At 39.4% G+C, this 16,729-nt stretch overlaps 1 protein-coding gene across 2 annotated transcripts in view; it reads left to right on the forward strand.

Moving 5' to 3' along the window:
* ACSL1 (acyl-CoA synthetase long chain family member 1) overlaps nucleotides 1-15,289 on the forward strand; it is a 39,532-nt gene extending 24,243 nt beyond the window's left edge. For both annotated transcript variants that reach the window (XM_027676616.1, XM_027676617.1), the window contains exons 11-21: nucleotides 713-790; nucleotides 3,074-3,208; nucleotides 4,814-4,948; nucleotides 5,711-5,806; nucleotides 6,798-6,870; nucleotides 7,426-7,514; nucleotides 11,958-12,074; nucleotides 12,432-12,575; nucleotides 13,059-13,160; nucleotides 13,258-13,329; nucleotides 13,526-15,289. In XM_027676616.1, the coding sequence (XP_027532417.1) occupies nucleotides 713-790; nucleotides 3,074-3,208; nucleotides 4,814-4,948; nucleotides 5,711-5,806; nucleotides 6,798-6,870; nucleotides 7,426-7,514; nucleotides 11,958-12,074; nucleotides 12,432-12,575; nucleotides 13,059-13,160; nucleotides 13,258-13,329; nucleotides 13,526-13,666 (1,182 nt within the window). In that variant the 3' untranslated portion in view covers nucleotides 13,667-15,289. The remainder of the gene's footprint in view (nucleotides 1-712; nucleotides 791-3,073; nucleotides 3,209-4,813; nucleotides 4,949-5,710; nucleotides 5,807-6,797; nucleotides 6,871-7,425; nucleotides 7,515-11,957; nucleotides 12,075-12,431; nucleotides 12,576-13,058; nucleotides 13,161-13,257; nucleotides 13,330-13,525) is intronic.
* Nucleotides 15,290-16,729: the final 1,440 nt, after the last annotated feature.

Here is a 16,729-nt window from a genome sequence, read left to right on the forward strand (position 1 = left end):
AACCTAACCTTTTTCCCCTGAGGATGGGAGAAGCTATCGTATTTTAAACCCTCGAAATATTTAAAGCCTTTGCATAAAGGACCAAGGAGCATGACGTTGTATTTTTACTTGATACAGTGTTAACTTACAGCTTACAATAGGCGACTAAAGTTCATCTGTAGGCTAGTTAAGAAGATGGTTCTAACACATGCAGATGCAATTAAAAGTACACTTGTACTTTTTTTGCCAAGTACTATGCAAATAGAATTGTCTTTAAGCAACTGGTCTCACAATTAGCTCAAGTAAGGCACTCCTGATAGCAACCTTAGTGTAAATTGTTCAAGGAAGCTTACTGATCTAAGATGAAAGTGTTTTTTTTTAACCCCAAAGGCATACTCTTTTAACCCTTTTTGTTTCCCCTCTCTCCCAATGTGTGTAATGGAACTTTCTGTGGCTTCTATCAGAATTTATTTCTATTCATAGTCCTATGAATAGTAAGTTATAATAATCTGGTCACTGTAATCAACTCTAAAAGACTATAATTTCTGCAGTGTGTCTTTACTCATGCTAGAAGTCATTGCTGCAGTCTTCCTGATGAAAGACAAAGCAGCTTCATTACAAACAAAACTAAAGCGAGGGCTGTGCTCTGGAGTTTAGATGCTAGATTTCACTGTTGTGTTTCTTAGGCAAAATAGAGAATCAATGAGAATTAAACTTTTATTAACACTTTCAGAAAACATTTATGCCTTCCTCTGATGATGTTCTGATATCATTCCTGCCCCTGGCTCATATGTTTGAGAGGATTGTTGAGGTAAGCATCTGTTGTACTGAATTACTGACAAGCTTGCTTGTCTTACAGAATGCACGTCTCTTGGATCCAGGTGATACATGGTCTTGCTTCTTGACTCTTGCACATGTATATGAAAGCTTGAAATAAGGTTCAGGAAAACAGAGTCCCATATCCAGTGAGCACTCAACCATTGGTTTTCATGCTAAAATATAAGCATTAACCTTACAGTTAGGGTTAATAAGAAACTGGTTTACTAGAACATGAGACAATCCCTTAGCACATGTACAGTGCGTAGAAGTTCCTTCCAGTATAATCAGTGCACTGTTGAAAATCTATGCCATTCCTTAGTCTGCAAACTTCAAAAATTTGTTTTATAGTGTGGCATCCTGTTTGCTTACACAAAACTAATTTTAGGTTGATTAAACTTACCATTGCTTCCAAAAAATTTCTGTAAGGAGGAAGGAGGTTTGCTTCTGTGGAATTCTCTTCCAGGAAACAGAAGTGGCTTTTAATGCCCCTTAAGTGACAAACTTTGAAGTTCTCTTGGATCACTTGTTTTATTGTACAGAAAAATCTGGGGCTTAATTTTTGGGAATGAGGGAACTTAGGTTGTCTTAATACTGGCAGTCTTGAGGACCTCTGAGCCCATAGTTGAGTGCTATATGTTACTGAAAGGATGCAATTCCCTCAAACTACTCATATACTGCAGAGGCACTGGTATTTAATTACTGCACTTATTGAAGTTGAATTAACATATCTTCCTCAGGTGAGATTGCAAATACATGTGTTCAGGGTTTATGTAGGGAAATAAACAACATCTGTGCAAATGTGAAAAGTCACATTTGCCAGAAATTGTCCTGTGATTTCTGTTAGGAATCTTAAACTTTCTGCCAAGGGTGGTGTGTATGTATACGTACAAAAATGTATATATGAGTGTGTCATATGTTATGAAGATTGGGAATTAGAGCATAACTGAGGTGTACAGGCACTCCTAGGCTTTCAGCACTCCTTCTCCTGGTAACATTGGTAGCAGTCATCTTCAATGTCTGTTTTACTCCCCTGTCTTGCACCAGAAGATACAAGCTCTGTAGGTAGCAGCTCTGCTCTTGATTATACAGTAGAAACAGGATGGGAACTTTCTTTTAATTTTATCCTTTAGAATAAAAGTGTTTGGATTGCAGAATTCCTGTGCTGTTTGAGGCCTGTACAAAGTAGGTGATTTCTTGTATGTTTATATGAGGACGTGAAGTAAGAACACTTTTGGTAGAAAGCAGGAAAGATTTGTTACTGTTTGGGGTAGATATGAACACAGGCTCTGTGAGAAGCAATCTTTAGAGTCCTGTTGTAAAGTTGATGTTTGCCGTTTTTTGACTTCATAAGGAAGTTAGAGGGTCAATGAACTTGACATGACAAATATGTTTGCACCTAGTAAAGCCAGTTGCTGCTTAGTCCATCTGGACTGATACATTTGCTGCTTTTAGCAGATGGTGGCAAAACACGGGTGAAGGGGAAAAGTGACACTTTAGCGTGTCTCATGCAGAAAATGAGAGAATGGATGGCAGGAAATGAGGGAGTAGGTGTTATGGAGGAAGTTGGAGAAATAAAAACAGGTAGGTATAAATCCGAGGAAAGAAGAGATGTTAAAAAGAATAAGTTAAAACCAAAAAAAAAATAGAAGAAAGAAAGGGGGAGCGGGGTGAGGGGTGAAGCTTCTAGACTCTTAACAGAGAGTATAGAACACAACAGGATTAAGTCTGCCTTCCTTTGTGTAGGTCTGAAGCGATGCAGAAATAAACAGTGGCTCTGCTAGAATCTAGAATCTTTTAAAGAGCATCTTGATCACCTAACAAATCCTGTGACATGAGAAGGAAAATTGGAGTTCAGAGAATGGGAATGAAGTAGCATAAGGCAGAAATCTCCACTGGACTAGTAAATAGCTTGTGCTGAGTTTAAATGCATAATTTCTTAGTATATATCAGGGAACATGTGGAAGTTTAGTATTTTTAAATAAGATTATTAAATATTTAAAATGGAGAAGTTCTGCTTTTCAGTCTTTTGCTACCTCTTGAGTCACTGACATTGTCTTATTTGACCAACTGCCTTTTTTGCATAGGGGCTTTTGTGCTCAGCTTGAAAGTCTTTGGCTTGTGTAGTCTGAGAATGCTGCAGAACTAGTCCAGAAGCTGAGAGGATTTAAGGTGGATTCTGCACAGTCCACACTGCATAGGATATGTCATACATATACAGCTAGAACACATTGTACTTCCTGTGTTTTCAGAGTGTTTGTTTACTTTTTTCTAACAGTGTGTGGTTCTGTGCCATGGAGCTCGGATAGGATTCTTTCAAGGGGATATCAGACTACTTATGGATGACCTAAAAACACTGCAGCCAACTGTATTTCCTGTAGTACCAAGACTGTTGAACAGAATGTTTGACAAGGTAAGTCTACAGGCATATGTCTAGACCTGTGCAGGGTTTTTAAGAGACTTCATGAAGTTTGTGCTGCCAGGGTAGGAGTAACTGGCTGTACTCTGGAATATTAAATGGAAATTTGTGTTTCTCTTCCTAAAAGAGAGCTGAAAGTGCAGGGAGTAGTACTGGTTGTATTACAACACTTTCAGGCAGCAAATACTAGTGTTCAAAAGTCTGACTAGGGAACTTGGTTTTCTCTGTCTTGATAAATGACTTACTGTTTTGCTCTGAGCAAGTTATTTAAGTCTCGTCTACAACATGAAAATGAGGCTTGGCATCTGCATGCCACACTTTTAGCATCTGACTCATGGAGTGGAATTTGCAAAGCAAGGTCAGGTATTTGCCTGTGTTGCATGGACACATACAAGTTTCCTACACAGCAGCCAGTGTGTTCTAGCTGGGAGAACTGTAAACCAGCCAGTTGGGAGTGCTGGAGAGAGGTGTGTCAGTAGCTCCACTCTCCTGTGTGTGCTGCTTGCCTGCTCAGGGTCATCTGAGATGGGAATTTGGAAGCAGATTCTTTCTTGAACTTCAGATTTTAAGTTGTCCTTTTGCATTTGGACAACTGACTCTTCATAGGATACAGGCAGAGGATTTAAAGGATGTTAAGTCCTCTGACTGCTAAAGAAATGGCAGAGCTGTCTATGCTGTCTTAGCCAGGACATTTCTCTGCTTATGAGACTAGAGGAACAGCAAGTAACACAAGGTTCTGTTTGACCTCATGACCAAAATTCATTGGAGGGGAGGAAATCCTGAGACCAGCCTTTAGTGCTTCAAATGCAATGCCTCATACTGCACACAAATTCTGTACTGGAATTTGAGAAGCAGAGACAAAGCTTAGGACTTTCTTCTCATGATGTCCTCTTGGTTGTGAAGTCTGGTGCCCTGAGGCTTTCAGACTGCTACAGCACTGTTTCACCCTCATCCAGCCTCGCAGTAACCTGGCATATGAAGTGAACAAGTTGGGGAACTCTGGTGGGGGGGCATAATGCTGAAGAGTGACTGGGTTTTCCTTTTTCCAAATGAATATACTAATGTGTGGTTTGCTGTTCAGTCTGCTCTGTGGCTTCCTGAGAACAACTAGAAGGAGCCTTTGACAAGTGATCTAAAGTGCAAGTTTGTGAATGCAAGACAGATCTCCATTTGTTGTTTCTGAGGTTACCTGCATCTCCTCAGAACACCACGCGTTACTTTACGTATTATGATAGGGCGCTTTTCAGAAAGCGCCTCAACATTGATTATACTCAATTTGAATTTTGATGATACTAGAATAGAAAAGTAAGCCATCCATTTTCATTCATACATTTTAATGAAGAAATTATACATTGAAACAGCATCACACAGTTTGGATATCAAGAATTAGTTAAGTGCTTATTTCAACTCTTGAACTGAGGTAGAGGTTAAAATAAAAATACTCAAGTATTTCTTCCTAGAATTAAGATGCCTACCAATAAAGGTTGTTTTAATTTCCTTGGTTTTCACTGTTAAGAGTCTCTATGCATGCATCTGTAAGAAAAAGGGAATAGCAGGTAGTCTGCCAGGCTTCTAACCATAGTTCATCTTTCTTAATAGATTTTTGGACAGGCAGATACTTCATTAAAGCGGTGGCTGCTGGATTTTGCTTCCAAGAGGAAAGAAGCAGAACTCAGAAGTGGTATAGTTAGAAATAACAGTTTCTGGGATAAAGTCATCTTCCGCAAAATACAGGTATGCTTGAAAGCTTCTGAGTTGAAGTTTGCAGTTACTGAATTTCATATGAGTGTTTATAATCTGGTATGGCTTTCATCACTGATTAAAGTCTACGTGGCTACTCAGAATAAAAATCAGAGCTGTCTTTATTTTCAACCTCATTTTTTCAATTCCCTTAGTTCTCATAGTATCAGCTAACTGTATTAAGGAAGTTACTCTAAAACAGTCTGGTGCTTCTTTCTTACCACTTTGAAAGCAAACGCATTCCTCCTGAAGGAGGAATGCTGAATATGACACAGTGCCACCTGTAGCCCCTACTGTCTCCTCCCTGTTGGTTACTAGTAAGGTTACTAGTAAGGATGCCTGCTGTTATATCTGACACTCACTTGCTATGGCCTTAACCTTGGTTGTACAACATGCTCCTGGCTGCTTTTTATAGCATTCAGGATGTATGAGAAGCTGATAGAAGGCAGTTAAAAATAAAGCCATCACTGTAAGGCCATGGCTTAAGCTCTTCAAACTTTTGGCAGAGTCTGCATTGCAGTGACACCACAGCATAGTCTGTATTGATACTGTTTGTTTGAGATATCATGTCTTCCAGCCATTAATGAGACTAAAAACACCGCAAGAAAGACAGCTTGCAATAGTAGACTAAACTTTATTCTTTAACACTTGTGGGTGGCACTGTAGGTGAACAGTGGCTGAGGGTGGAATAGAAGGCGACTCTGGAAATATCTCTAAAATGCTTTTGGTGTCCACAGTATCTTGTGTCTGTTGTAGGCAAGTTTGGGAGGAAAAGTAAGGCTGATGGTTACAGGAGCAGCACCTGTATCTGCAAGTGTACTGACCTTCCTGAGAACAGCTCTTGGTTGTCAGGTGAGTTGCTTGGCCTTAATCCTAAAACATAAAGATTTTAATGCCTGGTTCCAGCTTTGATGTTAGAGCATTTTCAGTAGTCTGATTATATGGATAACTCTCTGATATTCTTGGAGATTGCACAAGTTCATACTCTTTTTCTGAGTTTCTCTCAGTCCCCTGAAATTTCTGCATTCATCCCAAAGTCTTTTAAATGAACCTGTCTTAAAGGGAAGATTTTTTTTTTTCTGATGGGCTGCTGTAAACAATAAATTACACATCTGGATTAAATTTCTGTAGTTTGCATTGCTTACAGAAGTATTTGCAGCTTTAGACAATCTAATAATCCATGTGATGTTATTGTTAGTGTTGTTTCTTTGAAGATGAGGTTGGGGTGAATCAGTTTGCACACATTGCATTTATCTTCAAAGCCTCTTCAGAGTATGTTTTGGAGGTGAAACCTGAATAACAATGGCACAGAATGGAACAAATGTGTTGAAATAAATGTCAAGGATAGAAAACAAAAATACTGTAAAATGTCAGGCTTCTGTAACTTCAACTTTTCAGTGGTGTGCTGGTGTAGCAATGCATTTTGCATAGAAAAACCTGTCTTGTATATAATAATCACAGAGCTGTGATGGGGTGTAGGGATTCCATTCCTGGCTGTCTTGGACAAACCTGTCTTTAAATGATGTGAAGGAAGTCACTGCTAGTGCTATGGTTCTTTATTTCTTTTTCTTGCTTCCTCTGGTGCTTTCTGTTTTAATCAAAACAGGTGTCATAAGCTATGTGAAATTGAGGGAGACTTTGAGTAAATATTGGAACTGAAGGTGGAATATAAGCACTTAAAATTATGTATTGTGATGAAACTAATATTCTTTTTAGAAGATGCTGGGAATCTTGTTACACTCAAATTTAAACAACTAGAAAAAAGAAACAAAATATTAATTTCATTTTAATGAAGAAACTGTATGTTTAATGATTTAGATAATATTTTGTTTCCACATTCTAGTTCTATGAAGGTTATGGACAGACTGAATGCACAGCTGGATGCTCCCTGTCATTGCCTGGCGACTGGACAGCAGGTATGATGTTTAATAGTCTGCCTATCTGTTAAATTTCAGGGTGCTGAAATTTTTCAGAGGTCCCTGATATTATTTAATCTTCAGTAACACCTATCATGAAGGAGAAGATTGGTTTTCTTCAAATGAAATAAAAAGTTTTGAAGGCATCCCTTGAAGTTTCTACTCCTAAATAGCTATGAATGTTCTGGAAAATGAATGTGCTGGAAATCTAAATGGCAATTTTTGGTGTTGGAATGAAGAGTCTGCACTTCTGTCAGCTGTTACATCTCTACCTCCCTAACTGAAATAATATTGATAATTGAAACTATAATGAGACTTCTGCTGCTTAAATATGTATGTAGAGTGAGGATCCTGATTATAAGAAAAAGCAGGCCCAAGTAGATGGTTCAGCTTGTAACATTCTAGGGATATCTGGATATTTAATGTTTCAGTGCCAGCAATCTTAAGCTACCAGAAATGAGTTTTCTATCTTTCTTCAGTGTGAAACCAGCTTATTTTTTAAAGAATCTGGCTAAAAAGCAGTTCAGACTGTGGAGGTGTTACTCTATTTAATAGGTCATGTTGGAGCACCAATGCCATGCAATATCATCAAGCTTGTTGATGTACAAGAAATGAATTACTTGGCTTCCAAAGGAGAGGGTGAGGTAAGTAATTTCAGAAGGTCAATATGAGCCTCTTGTGAAATCTTGGAAAATGTTTTTTGTTACTGAAATAACAACTAAGTTTAGTAAAAGTGCTAAACATGGCCTGTTACCTAAAATCTAAGATGCCTGTGTGCAATACCAGTTAATGATTCACAGAAGTGAAACAGGAAATAGTATATTGGAGGGGAGAAGAAGCAGCTTACATAGTGTCATGGTTTGACACAGCCCAAAATCCAATTCTAATTCCTAGCCCCCCTCCCACATCTCAACCCCATGTGAGATGGGTTTTCCAGACAAAAACACGAGACTCAATATGGGGGAAAGGAATATATTACAGGACTATACAAATAAATAAATACTATAATACACTGCATACAATCTTAACTCTATATCTATCTCTACCATGACAATAATATTTACAATGGGCCAAATCTCTTCTCCCTCCAAATAAAAGTCCAGGAGAGAAGAAGAAGAAAAGACCCCTTCCAGTCTCTGAGCAGCAGGTCTCTCTAGGCAGCAGGCTCTCTTCTTCTCTTCCAGGCAGCAGTAGTAGTTGCTGGCTCTCTGCCAGCACACATGAGGGGTCTCCAAGCCCCTCGGCCCTCCGTCCTCAAAACGGGGGTCTTTCCGTGGACTGCTTGACCCCAGACACGGTTGCGCCACCACGGTCATATCACGAAGCACCGGGGTCTTCGTGACGGTCTGGTATCCTCAGGGGAAATCAAGCCCCTTCACAGAGCTTCCATGCTCTGACTCAAAGATGGCTGCCAGCTTCTCTGAAGCTGCAGCAAGGGGGGGGGGAAGCCCAAGGTCACCCCCTCCACACACACATTCCTTTGGCTGTCCTGGCTTTAGCTCTCAGGACGCCGGAGCTTCTTAGCTCCTCTCAGCAGTGCATACTGCACTTTAGGACTCCTCTTAGTCCACCACCCCCTCGTCTTTCTCGGAGGGGTCTCTAGTGAGTTTGGAGGTTTTGGTTTGTCCAGTTCTTACCCCGCAAAACTCTGTTCCTGCTGCTGGCTCGGTTCTACTCCTGCTGCTGCTTATTCCTTCTCCTCAGACATCTCTGTGTCTTCCATGCAGCATACCGGCATCTGCTGCTTCTCTAGTTCTTATCAGTTGGCTCTTTGCCACTGCTCTTCGGACGCTGCTGTGTCTACTGCTGCTCCGTCTGCTCCCAGCGTCTCCCAAGGCTGCCTACAGGGAGAAATTCTCCCAGCTCTTAGCCACAGGCACTCAGCCCAGTTCTGAGTCCCTGCAGCCCCCCAACCGGGGGCTGGGGGGGCAGAGCCCCCTAAGGGGCCGGAGCCCCAGCTCCTCGTGGCTCACCACAACATGGCCACCTCTTCTTCTAACAACAAGTACCACTGCTTCTTTTCTGGTCTCCAGAGATATGTTTATATTTTGCAGGAGCACTGATTGGGTCAAGCCCCAAGGGTCACCACCCCCTGGGGGTTACCACTTTCCTAATTTCAGGGGGAAAACCTGGCTCAAAGCACTACACATAGTAATGTGTTATCCCACATTATGTATGATTGTGTGACCACCATACTGTCTTCCAGCTGTGTAGGATAGCTGAGAAGGTAGAAGTAGCCATCTCATACTGCATTTATGCTTCAGCAGAATGCTAGCAGAGAACTTCCCTGCCATGCTACTGCCAAGTGCTGGAGAGCAGCTGATGCATGTAGCTGGTTACCTAGCATTTGATGTGTGAGATGAGGTAATGTAAAGTGGCTGCAACACTTCTAAGAGAAATGGAGATAAAATGCCATGAAGGCTGCTGATGATTTGTGATGAGTGCCTGCACATTTTTCTGCATTTTTTTTATGCAGCCTGCACAAATTGAACATGTTTTACAAATTGCACTTTCAGGACTCAGCTTTGTACGTAATGCTATAGACTGTTGTTTAAAATATTTTCTCCAAGTAAAATAAATACAGATCAAACTTTGTGTATATACTTTGAACAGATGTCTGTGTAGTAATTTACTTTCCCCAAGCTGTGAAAGCAAATTAACTGTGATGTCTTTCATATGCTTTTGAGAAGCTGTGAGGGCAGCTAGGGAGTGAGAAATTAGTAAGTTAAAATTGACTGCTTTGTGACTACAAACAATTTATAATCTTTGTTTTGGTTGTAGTTTGTCTGAGACTAGAGACAGAAATACTCAAGGATTTTGTTGAGCTTGGTAGTGAAAAACTGTTTGCAAGTGCAGAGCAATGTCAAAATTCTTTACTGTCTTTGCATATCACCTCATATTTAGTCTTCATCAGCAACTTTTACTTCACTTTAGGTATGCTTCTAAAGCCTGGTCTGCTAGAGGAATTGAGTATAAATTCTTATAATAAGAAACAGTTAAGTCGTATTTTTTTGGTTTTGTTTTTTTTTTTTTTTAATTCTTAAAAATATTTTACTTGCACTTGCTGTAAAAGTTTGCTGCATTAGGAGTTACTTTGGACCAGGATAAAAATGGTAGCCCCTTAATATATTAGGTACTGTCTTAGTCCTGAAAGACAAACTTCCTCAGTGTGAACTATCCTGAATATAAAAAAGTGTTGCAACTTGTTTCACAAAACTTGAAGCCCATGGCTATGGAATTAGCTCTCCTTATCCATTTGCCTAAAATAAGTCTTCCAGCTGAAAAGCAAACGATAGGGAGGATTAAATACTCCTAGTCTTCCTTTCTGAGAGTAAGCTTTCTATATTCTCTGCTCTGTCAGCCTTGCTTTCACTTTTGTCAGTTATCCATGTTTGAGAAGGATAAATTTGTGAATAGTTATATGATCATATGAAAATGAGGTCTTAGTGCCAGTTAGCAGGATACAGATAAATGGTTTGCTGTCTCTACTGGGAAAAGCTGTTGCCTACTGCCTTCCTGGGGTGGTAGGAGCCATGAAAAATTAAACATTGGATTGGTCAGTCTTTGGACTTGACTGGGATATTGGTTTGGTTCCAAGTTTGGTACTGTCTCTACAAGGTCATCAGAACCCTCATTAACACTCTGATCTCCCTCCTGTTGACATCTCATGTTGATTGTACTGCAGTTGACCAGCATGATGTGGTAAGCACTGAAATACTTAGGATGAGTTTTTCAAGAATTGGTTGCTGAACTACATTAGTAATTTCTTCTAGTTTGAGAATCTGTATTAGTGCCTGAAGACTTTTTAGCCAGTTCCTTGCCCATTTTACAATTGTACTAATGCCCTAGAATAATAGTTGGCCTAGCATAGGCCTTAATTGATATTTATTCTTCATTTGTGCTTAACTTAAAACTGCATTTTCTATCCCATATCTTCTAGATTTCATTCTACAGTTCTGATACTATTGCCCAGACCAGACCCTTCTTACTGTCTCCTATCATCATGTGTGCCAAGTCACTCCCATGCTAGGATGATGGTTTGAATCCTTTGTTGCTTCTGAGGAATATTTTGTAGAGCTTTTGAGGTTTTTGGACTCCTGATTCCTCAACAGTTGTGTGCAGTGGGCACTTTAAGTTTTGCTTCAATCTTGTTAATCTTGCCTATCTCTGTGTTCTCATTCTTAGGGAAGGTTTTCTATAGTCCTGCCATTCCTTAAATAGTGAGAGTTGTATACTGTGTCCCCCCTCTCCCCACCAAAGAAAACTTACAACCTTGGGTGTTATATATGCAAAGAAAATACTTAAATCTGGGAGTGTCTCTGGATGCTTCAGGCTCTATTCCATGTTCCTGAATAATTGTTTTATTTTTATGTTCTCTTAGTGAGACATATTCTTTTGTTTCAATTTAGTGTGTAAGGTCTGACCTAATTGTGGCAACCTCTTCACCTATAAACTTTTAATCATGTTGGTCCTTTTCTCATATCTTATAAGCACATTTTTTAATCCTAACAATTCCCATGCATCCAGTTATATTCAGAGAAGTTGTTCTTGGTTTTCTGCTTGGTACACACATACAAACTTCAATTTAATGAAATTGCTGGGTTTCTTTATAGAAAAGTCTTGAGTGCTCTAAGTCCTTAGCTGTTAAGTGGTTTACTTTTGGACAACAAATGTCATTTGCTTCATATACAGCTCGTTTTTCTTTTGTTTTCCCACTAGTTTTAGCAAAAAATGCACAAAAAAGCTGAAATGAACATGTTGCCAGGCTGAGGGGTAGTATTTCTGGATCCAGCAGAATTTCTTCACATAAATAAAAACATTTTTCTTCTGATGAATTGAGATTTTTCAAACAGCAGGTAGGAACACTGCTGCTAGACTGTAAGAGAACAGTTGCTTCCAATGACTTAGTATACTTCATAGTAATGGAAAATGTTAGGTCTCCAAAACCCATGAGTAGAGATCTGCACAAACACATGAACTTCATCTTGTCTTTTTAGTGGGGGTTTTTGAGAACCATTGGAGAAAGCATTTGTTGCAAATAGTGATTATTAACTTTGCTTCATACATTAACAAACTGCTATTTTCAGGTATGTGTAAAAGGGCCAATTGTGTTCCGTGGCTATTTGAAAGATCCAGAAAAAACAGCAGAAGCTCTGGACAAAGATGGTTGGCTTCATACGGGAGATATTGGGAAGTGGCTGCCAGTAAGTTAACTTACATAGCTGAAATGGTACTTCTGTAGCTATTACCAGTAATTTAACAAATAAAATGGAAAACATTTGGTATTGAACAGAGTGAATTAGGTGAAAGATAAGTAATTTGAGGAGGAGGATAGTTACTGTTGTAGCTAAATCTGTATGCCTGGGGCTAAAAAAGTATTGGCAGTATCAGTCCTGAGGCTTTCCCTAGTTTAGATTAGATGGATGTGTAACCTGTTCCCTTCTACCATTAGTTTGACAGTATTCTGGCTCTAGCGCAGTTTTACTGAGCATGCTTAAGCTGCATAGATTGCTTTTCCACTTGAAGTGCCTCTTCTGAGTGAAAGTTATTTCTGTCAACAGAATGGTACGTTGAAAATCATTGACCGAAAAAAACACATATTTAAACTAGCCCAGGGAGAGTACATAGCACCAGAGAAAATAGAGAATGTGTATCTGAGATGTGAAGCACTTGCACAGGTGTTTGTTCATGGAGAGAGCTTGCAGGTAAGCATTTTTCAGGTAATTTACTACAAAAGGAGATTGCAGAAAAGTTTTTCTTCCTCCCCCCCACCCCAAGCTTTGTGACTGAAATCTTAAATTTTTATCTTAAGTTTTTATCATTATACATTTTGGTTCTGAATGGATTTCAGCAGTTACATAGCATGTTTCTGTATTTAGTTTCAGACCAGGTAGGAGAGCTGAAGTAATTTAATTGGGTATTAATGACTGTGTATAAATTTGCTCAGAGTATGCAGGGGGGAAAAAAATACAAAAAAACCAGGTTCTTTCAAGTGTAAATAGAAGTGTGGGTCTTAAGAGTAATTCTCTTAAGTGCAAGCTTCTGAACTGCAGTCCTGTGTTCAGGTAGCAGAAAGCTGCTGACTGTACAGCAGGATCAGAAACTCGCCAAAACCTGACTAGTAAGAAATGTGTAGGAACTAAAGTGTTGGCATAAAGAAAAAAAGCTTGAAAAAAATTCCTTTTTAGGCCTTCTTAGTAGCTATTGTGGTACCTGATCCTGATTCTCTCCACAAATGGGCCAAGAAAAAGGGAATTGAAGGCTCCTATCAAGAGCTATGCAAAAACAAGGTGAGACATATCTAACTAAACAGCTGTTCTGCATAAACTTTTTCAAGTTGATGCTTATACAAGCATGAAGCTATACAACGTATTCCTGTATCCACAGGATGTCAAAAAATACATTCTGGAAGACATGGTGAGAGTTGGGAAAGAATCTGGTTTGAAGTCATTTGAACAGGTAAGACACTTGTGAGAACCAAACACCTAATTCTTTAAACTTCTCAACACCAATATAATCTGATTCTCCAGAAACTGCTTTTAATTTGCATCTGGAAAACTTTTAAAGTGATGGGCTTTATGATATCTGGGCAAATTTTTAAAAGCCTTTCCTATTTCAAGGAATGCAGTTTGGCTAGTAACTTCTTATTTTCCAGGTGAAAGACATTGTCCTGCACTCTGAAATGTTTTCTATTGAGAATGGCCTGTTGACACCAACACTGAAGGCGAAGAGACCAGAACTGCGAAAATACTTCCAGTCACAGATAGATGAACTCTATGCTAATGCCAAAATGTAACTGCAAATGGAATGAGGAAAGTGACACACATATGATGTCTACTGTTGGTCTTCATATCTGTATTTTGACTACAGCAAACATAGGGAAGGAAACTGTGCAATCATTAACTTGTACAAAAATGGGTACTTGCCATAGGAACATTGAAGAAATGGAACACTGCCTTACTGTCAAGTTGTGTTGCATACTGTTTTTATGGTGACCTACAATTTCCAAAAAGAGCCTTAACTATAAATGGTAACTATAATGTAAGTTATTTAATATTTCCTTGGCCAAAAACGGGACTCGCCTTCACCAAGGAGCTAAGGTTTTATTGCCAGCATGTTTGCTGTCTGCAGTGTGTTTTGCAGTTGTCAATTCCACAAAGGATTTGGCAGCTATGAAAATGCCTCTAAGTATCTTGCATCTTCAGAAAAATGACTTAGTCTGTTCAAAAAAAACCCATCACCCAACCACCAAAAAAACCCAAGCCCTTACAGTTGTATAGCTGGTATCATATCTTTCATTAGTCCTAATATGAACTGGGGCAAGGCATCTGAGTTGTATCTCCCTTCTATATCTTCATCCAGTTCTGAGATGTACTTTCATAAGGTAGAAGTCAGCACTCCACACAAAGGAGACTGATGAATAGAAGTTCATCAGAGTAAGTCTACAGATGTGGTTCTGCACCAGAAGTGTGGATGTGGTTAAATCAGCAAGTATAGCCTTTGCTACGTGGTGCCAGCCCTGCAAATGAGCTGATCCTAACTCTGGCAAGAACACTAGAGATTTAAAAACCAAACCATTCAGAGGCTGGGCTATGCTAACAGTCAGGGTAAACACTGCACCTGTACTAGCCACTTGTTTCCCGTAATGACCTTGTATTTAAAATGCATTTTTAAAAAATGTGCCAGGTCCTCTAAGTGGAAGAGCTTCTGACATAACCTCTGTTCTCCATGCTTTATGTATGAGCCACTGAGTATTCTTCACTGAATAGCAAAACAGTTCAGGTAGAATGTTTTTGCCTGATGCTTTGCAGCAATTGGAAGTATTTATATATGCCAACAGAACTGTGTGTTGGCCCAGGATAGGTATTTGTTCAGGGATAAAAACCTAATTCCCAGATAAATTGCAAAATAACTAGTTACCTTTTGTTTGAGAAATCAGCAGAAATAAGCCTTATTACAGCATAAGTCTTTTGCTATCCTTAATAGAATTGGTTTTGCATTAGCATTCATTGCTGTTTTTTTGAAAACATGGATATATGTAAAATACAAGCACAACAAGGTTTGCACTAAGATTTGTGTGTGATTGTAATGCACTACTCTGTAGCATAATTTCATACATGTGTGCAATTAAGGTACACAAATCCAAGTCAACTGTTAGAGCAGTAGTTTGTTACATTGGAATTCAAATGTTTGCTTAGTGTTGGCTATTTCTATGTTTTATAAAACCAAAACAATTTTCAAAACCAATGAAGGAAACCAAAATAAATATTTCTGCATTTCAACTCCTTGATGTGTTTGTTTATCAAAGAAATGCTGCTGACTAACAAGCCCAGGTGTACTTTGGTAACTGACACGCCGTAAAGCTCCACTGCTATAAACATACTAAATACAGTATAAAGGCTGGTTGTTTACATTTTTACTTTTGGAAAGTAACTTCTTATGTTAAAGTTTTTTGCCAGTATTTGTAAGAAAGGGATGCTGTTGTATGTAACTTGCTCTTTCAGTATATTCCTAAACAAACAAATCTTCTATTGTTTGTCTGTTCTCAGTATAGTTTCTGGCAGTTGTGTTCTTACCATCATCATAAATAACTTGAATGAAAGCTGGAGTTTTCTTAAACTCTTATGTAGCTTGTAGGTGGTAGTGGTTTTCCTTATTCCTGCCCTTACACTGTGCATCTGGCTTCAGTCAGGGGTATGGTATAAAAGATTTCATGGGCAGAGTTACCACACCAGGGTAGATGAAGCATCACCACCAGGACACTGCTTAGAGCTCTATGTGCATACAGATGTCATTGTGAGATACTAAGCACACTTCTGTTCCTAGCCATTGTTGACTTTCTCCTCGAAGTGATCCTGTATGTTCCTTTATACATTTCTTCTGTACTGAAAAAAATCTAAACCAAATTTTTGTTACTTATTCAATAACCAAGTATGTGTGTATGCTGCTTGGAAAGACAGAGTAAAGTGTCACTAATGGAGATAGCTGAGAGATGGATGACAGCTGGATCTGACGTTTAGGTTCATAACACATTCTATCAAAGAAAGCTTCCTGGAAGAGCCACATATCACTACTGAAACAAAGCTGTGCTGTATTAGCCTTGCCTCAGGGACTGCTAAGTGAGGCTGGATGTTATAGCCAGCAACTTAGAAGTCTAAAGAGACCTTGCCACCTGTTTAATTCTAAAGTCATTATTTCACTGTGTTTTAGCTTATTGGGTTAGGTAACAATGGGTAGCTGGGCAGATGATCTTTGGAAGAACACTCTGACCTGTGGATGAAGAGATGTGACATTGAAAGGGCCCCTCTCAACTAGTGAGACTTTTGATGAATTGCTAAATCTCTTATTAACAATTTAATTGGAATTAAGTGTTTAAAGTAAAGCGTACTTTTTTTTTTTTTGCACGGTATTATAGCAAGTACTGTTTTTCTGTGTTAAAAATAATTATCACAAGTTTTTGATCTTAGATTTCAGGTTATCTTTACAGAAGTAATCTCGTCCACTTGTTTTTCCACATGCAAAGCATCAGTTCAGGGAAGGGGGGCGGGGAGAAGAATCGTGGAGTTTTGTGGTTGTTTGGTCTTTTTTTTTTTTTAGTCAGACTAATTAATGAAAAAACACTCAGCAGAGTGATGGTTGTGTGAATTCTCTAAACACAGAATGAATGAACAGCACGAGCCCCCTTCCTTCCAGGGTCGGAGCTGGGCTGTGGCGGCGCTGTCCCTGTTCCTGTTCCGGCGCGGCGGCTCCTCCCCGCGCCTTCCCTTCCTTCCTTCCTTCCCGACGGCGGCGCGTCCAGTTCGAACGGCGGCGGGAAGCGGGAGTGTGCCCTGAGGGGTCGGGCTGGGGGGCGCTGGTG

The sequence above is a fragment of the Neopelma chrysocephalum genome, unplaced genomic scaffold (assembly GCF_003984885.1).
Source record: "Neopelma chrysocephalum unplaced genomic scaffold, ASM398488v2 Primary Assembly neopelma1_42, whole genome shotgun sequence".
Taxonomy (NCBI): Eukaryota; Metazoa; Chordata; class Aves; order Passeriformes; family Pipridae; genus Neopelma; species Neopelma chrysocephalum.